General features: G+C 38.2%; 1 protein-coding gene across 1 annotated transcript in view; it reads right to left on the reverse strand.

Moving 5' to 3' along the window:
• Nucleotides 1-7,913, reverse strand: part of LOC134669924 (E3 ubiquitin-protein ligase Ubr3) — a 113,253-nt gene extending 105,340 nt beyond the window's left edge. Inside the window, exon 1 of the mRNA XM_063527540.1 lies at nucleotides 7,379-7,913. Within this exon, the coding sequence (XP_063383610.1) occupies nucleotides 7,379-7,595 (217 nt within the window). The 5' untranslated portion in view covers nucleotides 7,596-7,913. The remainder of the gene's footprint in view (nucleotides 1-7,378) is intronic.
• Nucleotides 7,914-8,268: the final 355 nt, after the last annotated feature.

The raw sequence follows: 8,268 nt of genomic DNA on the forward strand, positions 1-8,268 counted from the left end.
AATTTTAAACACCTCACCCGCTTAGCAACTTCTGCTGCTGACTGTATTCAATACAAGATAGTAACCTACTTTACAAGTTTACTCCATTGAAAATATTAAGCACAATTTTTAAACAATACAGGCAACTTACATTCAGTAACAAACACGAGTTTAGTTCCCAGTGTTGCAATCAAATATGAACTCTATTTTTCAAGCCATGAAGTTTTATTTCTTTTCACCACATCAGCTCGGAAAGGCTTACTTTGCACTTCAAAAACTGATAGCAAAGTTGCATTTTATTCACATGTGAGGCAAAGTAATCAAATGCAAATTTTGAGTTGTTTTCTTATGGTTGCTTGTAGAATTGACTTTTAAATGATGATTTTGGATGATAAATATTTAATAACATTTATTTGGATTTGATTTGGTTTGATTTTGGATGATATTTTACATTTAATATTTGCTTCGGGTTGGTGTGGTGAAAAATTTTGTGTTTCACTCGGGGGCAAATTTTGTTTAACCCTCGTGCTTTGAAACCCTCGGAACGTTAAGATTCCATTTTTTTAAACACTCGCTATCCTCGTGGTTCAATTTTGCAATCTTTCACTTGCTCGGGTATCAATATTAGCATGAGCGGTTAAACTTTTTTTTTTTTTTTTATTATTATTATGCATGGGTTTACTCATGGCCACAGACTAGCCGAGGCGTAGACGTGGCCTACGATGGAGCGAGCTCGCCCAGAAGGTGCCTGTTCACTCTTGATTTGAAGGTTGCCGGGTTATAAGAGCACGGAAATATAGACGCCGGCAAGGAATTCCATTCCTTGGCAGTGCGCATAAGGAAAGTAGAAGCAAAGCGCTTAGTGCGAATTGGCGGAATATCTACCAAGTAAGGATGGAAACCGGCCGTGCGTCTAAAAGTCCGATGGTAGAATGGGGACGGTGGAATGAGCTCGTGTAGCTCTTGGGCACACTCCCCGAAGTGCAACCTGTAGAATACCGACAGGCTGGCGACTTTCCGCCGATGGGCCAAAGTCTGAAGCTTAGCCGTTAGCTTCTTGTCGCCAATCATCCTCCTGGCTCTGCGCTCCACTGAGTCCAAAGCGGCGAGTTGGTATTTAGCTGAGCCATCCCACAGGTGGCTGCAATACTCCATACACGACCGGACTTGAGCTTTGTAAAGTGTTAGAAGCTGTCCAGGTGTGAAGTATCGCTTCACCTTATTTAGGACGCCCAGCTTTCTGGCCGCAGTTTGTGCTTTAGACTCAATGAAGCTGCCGAAGCCGAGGACTGAACTCAGCTCCATGCCGAGGAGTTCCAGGCTGTCGGCAATAGGTACAGATGCACCCCGGAAAGAAGGAGTCAGGTCGAATGGACTCCGTTTAGCGGAAAATAGACACGCCTGCGTTTTGGAGGCATTGAACGTGACCAGATTGTCATCACCCCACTGGGAAACGAGACTAAGGGTCAAGTTCATTCGCTCAACCATGGCCTCTCTCTGTGAACGTATATCCTCCCTGCTGTCCCCTGCACTAGCCAAATATCTCTCAACAACCGTACAACAATTTTGCCCTCATGTAAAACAAATAACTATTTTGCAACTGTAGATGTTTACTCAAACTCAAAATCAAATTATAAATAAAATAAAAATAAAAAGCCTTTTATTTCCTTTCATTTTACATAAAGTTTGTTAATATAATTTTGTTAATTTGATTTGTAGGAACCCATTAGGTGAAGGTTCAAAATCAAATTATTCATGTGTTAAATATTCAATAATCATATGACATCTTGGGGTGAGTCACTACAGTATATTTTATTTATTTATTTAAGCCTTATTTTTCCTTAAATAGTATTTCATTAAGAAGTTTTCTATTAATATTGTTGTTTATTTTACTATATTAAGGACCCCTTTCAGGTATAGGCCTCCTCCATATCTTTCCACCTTTCTCGGTCTTTTGCCTTGATTAGCCAATTTTCTCCAGCTGTGGCTTATGATATCCCTGGACAATCTTGTTATGGGTTTTCCGCCTTACAGTACATACAATCATACATGGGTACATCTGTGATCTGTTTAATGAACTGCAATTACTGGTGTTTTCATACCTCACTAGCCTCTGCCTGCGGCTTTGTCTTTGTGGGATGATAATGATGATTGATAAAAATTATCTCAGCATCCAGAGACCCGTATGGAATCCTCAATCTGTTCTGAACTTTTATACAGTTACTAAGGGGTTCAAATGAAAACAATAGAATAAGTCACAAAGCTACAAACTCTTCTAAAAAAAAGAGTGTGTTCAAACCTCAACTTCATCTAAGAGTAAATAGCAGGAGAGGAATAGAGTACTGGCCCAAAATATAAGGTTCAGCTTTTCAGCTTCACGTTTTTACGGCAAACCTTTTTAGATTTCCATAATCAAGTAGGAACCTAGGAACGCAATACATTTTTAGCCGGTACTGTATATACATTTTCTATGAAAAAAAAGCAGGTAAAAAGTTATGTATTAAGATATATGGTGGCAAATAGAGTTAGGGTTTCAAAAAGTTTGAATAAACTAAGTTAGATGACTGCATTAATGATGCTCATTAGTGCCTAATTCTTTAAACAGCAGGTGTTCCAGACATCGTGATAAAACCATTAGTTAATCATTGTTCATGACCTAATCTAACTTTGTAACTAATGATTAATTTATACTAGATGAAAACCCGGCTTCGCTCGGGTAAAATAAATAATAGTAATAGGTAATACTCATTATGAATTAAGTAATTATTTACTTTTAGACTTCAAACCTTCATCAAGGCGGTTACAAACCTATCTCATCTCAGAAAACTTTAAATCCATAACATTAACTCGAAAAATTTGCTATTCCGATATATCTAAAAACAAATATGTAATTAAAAAAATCTCATCTGCTTTTCTGGTAGCAGTTCGGTTCTGTAAGGGTCGCAGTTCTAACCTAACCTAACCCACTTCTGGTTGCAGTTTGGTTCTATAAGGATCACAGTTCTAACCTGACCCACTTTTCTGGTCGCAGATCGGTTCTGTGAAGGCCGCATTTATAACCTAGCCCACTTTCCAATCTCAAAAGAGGGAACCCTTTTGTACCTACCCTTCATGGCACTAAAGTGAAAGTATGGAAATTATGACTACTATTTCATTCTTTAATATTAATGCCTATCCGTTAATATTAAATTCGTTAAAAAAAAAAACTGGATAAGTGCGAGTCGGACTCACCCATCAAGAACGGAACACTTTTAAGTATTTGTTTTTATAGCGGCAACAGAAATACATCATGTGTGAAAATTTCAACTGTCTAGCTATCACGGTTCATGAGATACAGCCTGGTGACAGACGGACAGTGGAGTAAACTGAAATAAAGGTTCCGTCACACCGGCGCGTTTTCAGAGCCGGGCCTGAGCGTTTTATATGAAAAAGCGGCGCGCCCCGCTCACGCGCCGCACGCGAAACGCGCCTGTGTGACGGAGCCTGAAATATCAAACCGGTCAAGTGCGATTTGGACTCGCGCACGAAGGGTTCCATACTTTTTAGTATTTGTTGTTATAGCGGCAACAGAAATACATCATCTGTGAAAATTTCAACTGCCTATCACGGTTCATGAGATACAGCCTGGTGACAGACAGACAGACGGACAATGACGTCTACGCCTCGGCTAGTCTGTGGCCATGAGTAAGCCCATTCATAATAAAAAAAAAAATGAAGTAAAACTGAAACAAATGTCATATACCTACTAAGAAAAACCGGCCAAGTGCGAGTCGGAATCGCTAATAGGTTCCCGTTTTTAGTTACCCTTCAGGTACGGTACCCTAGTATGGTACGGTACCCTAGTCAGGTACGGTACCCTAGTATGAGTGTAATAGATTTGTAACCGGTCAGCAATGTGAGTCCCTTGGAGAAGCAGAGGTCTAGTCTAAACTCCCACTTACCATCGGCATTAACAGCCTTGTATGCTTGTTTGCCACCAACATGTCATATTAAAACATTTTAATAAAAATTTACTCGATCAGCAATGTGAGTCCCTTGGAGAAGCAGAGGTCTAGTCTAAACTCCCACTTACCATCGGCATTAACAGCCTTGTATGCTTGTTTGCCACCAACATGTCATTAAAACATATTAATAAAAATTTACTCGGTCAGCAATGTGAGTCCCTTGGAGAAGCAGAGGTCTAGTCTAAACTCCCACTTACCATCGGCATTAACAGCCTTGTATCTTGTTTGCCACCAACATGTCATATTAAAACATATTAATAAAAATTTACTCATTTCATTGGCCCCGCTTAAATATTTCTTTAATTTGTTTTTAGTATTTGTTGTTATAGCGGCAATAGAAATACATCATTTGTGAAAATGTAAACTGTCTAGTTAATCTAGTTATCACGGTTCATGAGATCTTGAGATACAGCCTGGTGACAGACAGACGGACAGCAGTCTTAGTATTTAATAGGGTCCCGTTTTTACCCTTTGGGTATGGAACCCTAAAAAGTGACCAAGGCCTCCAGTGCCCCAGGCTGGAATCAAAGCAGCGTCCTCTGCTATTGCAGCAGGTGCCTGTGCCATTCTGCCACCGGGCCATCCACGGCGGCATAGGTCGGATTTTTCCAAGTATACTTATGCACTACTTACTGAAGGCTTATGGAGCCTCGCCATCCCTAAGCCTAAATTAAATATTTTCTGAAAATAATTTGTTTTGTTCTAATAATATATTGGAGTCCTAGTAATAGGGGTCCCGTTTTTACCCTTTGGCTACAGAACCCTAAAAATCAACCTTGTTTTGGTACTACGCTCAACTATGACTCTGAAATTTTAGCAGGAATTAATGTTTTTTTTTGTTGTCACCTGTCAAATTAGAATAGAATAGGATAGAATAGCCTTTATTGCCCAAAAAATTAAATTTCAGTACATATTACATTTAAATAAATTCACATTTCATTTATATCAATTAGTTTTTCAATATTTTTTCCTTAGTAACTTTATTAAATAATTTTTATGTCATTGCTTTTTAATAATTATTTCAGTCTGCCTTCTTGGCATAGGTCTCCCCCAGCTCTCTATCCCTTGCCGTCCCTATCCAATTCGGCTCCGCATGCTTCTTTATGTCATCCGACCACCTCATTATTGGTTTCCTTCTCTCCTTTCTCCATCTCTAGGATACCATTCCGCTACCTCTCTATCCCACTTATCTTTACCTTCCCTTGCCATATGTCCAGCCCAACCTTTTGCAGTCAAAAGTGTGAACTGGTCAAAAGAACTTTTAACCGACAAAAACAGGCAAAACTGCTTTTGACTGAGCATGTTGGTCAAAAGTAGTTTTACCTGAAAATCATACCTATTTCTGGCAGCAGTTTCGTTTTTAGGGCGTAGCAAAAAAAAAATAACCCTAACCTACCAAACTCTGGGAACAGTTTCATTTTTTGAGCGTAGCAAAAAAAATAACCCTAACCTACCTATCTCTGAGAGTACTTTTGACTGATAGTAACAGTCACAATTACTATTAACCAATGATTTTCAGGTAAAACTACTTTTGACCAACACGCTCAGTCAAAAGCAGTTTTGCCTGTTTTTGTCGGTTAAAAGTTCTTTTGACCAGATGACACTTTTGACTGCGACATATATACTATCTATATATCTTATTATATTTAATCTTATATTCAACTTACATTGACTCCGGAGATAACTTATTAGCTTTTATTCACTTTCCAATTCACCGATACACCTCAAATTTGATTCATAGTCTAAACTAAAGCACAGTTATTAAATATGTCCACAATACACTGTAGCTTTTTCACTGTTTCACACTGTTTACAGTCAGCTGGCACTTAAACTCAAAGTTTCTTTGAACAACGTCATTTTCATCTCGCTCGCTTATTAGTTTATCACAGCTGCTTCAAGGTTGCTTTCACTTGCATTTCCAGGTAGCTAGTAGTGCCTTGACATGTAAGAATATTTGGAACCATTCTGAAATATTAAAATACAACTGAGAGACCGATGTTTATACTAAACACAATACTCCCATGGAACGCTTTGAAGTTCAAATCTCGTTATGTTACGATGGCGTTTGTACTTTGCACTATGTTCGGTGACTATTTTTTTATTGTTAACACACACAATACACTATTTAACAGGTTTTTATCACGTCTGGAGAACCGGATAAAGTATTTTCGAATAACAGCCGTCGTTGACGTCTAGGCAGTGTTGCTATCGTCTTAAAAGCCGTAACAGACTATCGCACGTTCTGGCTTAAAAAAAAAATATGTAATAATTATACCGGTATACATATCCATATGAAACGAAACTTAATGCAAATAATAACCATTATACATACCGGAGTCATCAAATAAACAGTAATATTCGTCTTGCTTTTTATTTAAAAAAAAAACGACCAACCTAACTTGTAAGCATGTTTGCAGTTTCTAAACGCAACAAACGCTGTCAAATGACAACCAACAAATTGAACATTTGCATTCTTTGTCGAAATTTTTTCACTTTTAAATGCAAAATACTCGACAATACGAATTTTGCGGATACATGTTCTCGATTCAAAAGTGATATTTTTTCAAGCTCTTTCGATTGAGCATAATTTCTTTTGGTTTTTCCGTCAAAGCGGCTCGCGATTATTTATATAGATAACCACCAAACAATAATAAAGAAATATGTTAACTCTCTTATCAGTATAGTAAACATGTGTTGTTAACATTGCATAAGATGGCATATAATATTATTATTACATCAAATTTGCATAGAAAGATTTCTAAATAGAGAAATTAGTTCTATACCAAGTATGATCTGGTGGCCAACTGAGTTAACAATATTTATGGACACTAGTGCCAGTAATATCAGGTTTTAGAAAGCATAGTCACTATGACTGGCAATGATTTCTCAGTACATTACGATTACTTAGCCTTACAATCACCTGAATTACCAATCAAATTGGTTAGATTTAATCAGATCCGCAAAATACGGATGTCTTTTGAATATTTTATGCCAATTATATTAGTAGATAGTATACATTTTTCCTGGTCATATCAGTCAAACTGTATTTGTTTACTTTTATATACATTATATTATTAAATATTAACTATACAAATTAACGATTGCATTTGCATCAATTGATTAGTAAGGACATACATGGATTCAGCGAAAACCAAAGAATTTTCCATAAAACGAGACAATGAATACATGTCAATTAACAGTTAACCTGTCCAACTGTCAAACTAATTCTAATTGAGCACAATGTTTAATTATATGACCTAAAACGGCCCAGTCATCACGTGTACAGCTTCGTGGGTCACAAATATAGCAGGTACTGCACAAATCTACGCAATAAAGCAGTTATAACCTAGAAAGAATGGAATGGTTGTGGAGTACAGTTAGGTAGACGAACTCACCGACAGCCGCGAACTCGTCGGGCGTGCGGCCGCCCGCCAGCAGCCAGCGGCACCAGTCGATCGTCTCCCACTCGTCGATGGCCTTGCTGGGGTTCAGCAGCACGTCCAGCAGCGGCCCGAGGTGCTGAGGGGACCCGCTCGCGCAATCCGCGCTGATGTAGGCGGCTGCACCTCTCTTCCCCTTCTTCATCAACACTTGTGCCGTCGAAATCGACATTGTAACACTTTAAATTCACTCTCACACAATGTACACATAAACCACCGTATAATTTCGGTCACTCACGGAAGAAACACCATTTCAAGTTTTACATAAGGCAATGAACTGTGGCCCGTAACGCTCCCGCGGTCAAACATCGTGTGGGCACGTCGGGGGTACACTATCCGTCGAAACTCGCGAACGCGATTATCCAATGATTAATTAAATATATTAGATCCCGATAAAAATAACTTTTATTTCGCAGAGAAAAAAGCATTACAGAAACAACTCGATCCTTCGTGTTTTTTTTTTAATTGTTGGAGGATGGCAATAATTGTCATTGTGTGAGTGTGACTGTAGTTAAAAAATTACATTGAAGTAAAGTATCCCATTCATTATCCATCATATAGTGGTATATCGATAGAGACGAATTATTTAACGGAGACCTTGCTTTTTATGGTTATGCTCCAACTCAAAGAATATAATACTCACTAGGAGAAGAACGATAACTCCATACAACAAAATGTCCCCAAACGTTTACACGTTTATACTAGTAGCGCCTTCGTTGTGTACCAATCACTAAAGTTGACAACCGGTTTAGCCTGGCGGGTATTGGTATTATAGGTAGGTATATAGTAATTCTGTTGATAAACATATTTGTTATATTCATATCACGAAATATATAAAAGATGCA

Source organism: Cydia fagiglandana, chromosome 13 (genome assembly GCF_963556715.1).
Source record: "Cydia fagiglandana chromosome 13, ilCydFagi1.1, whole genome shotgun sequence".
NCBI lineage: Eukaryota > Metazoa > Arthropoda > Insecta > Lepidoptera > Tortricidae > Cydia > Cydia fagiglandana.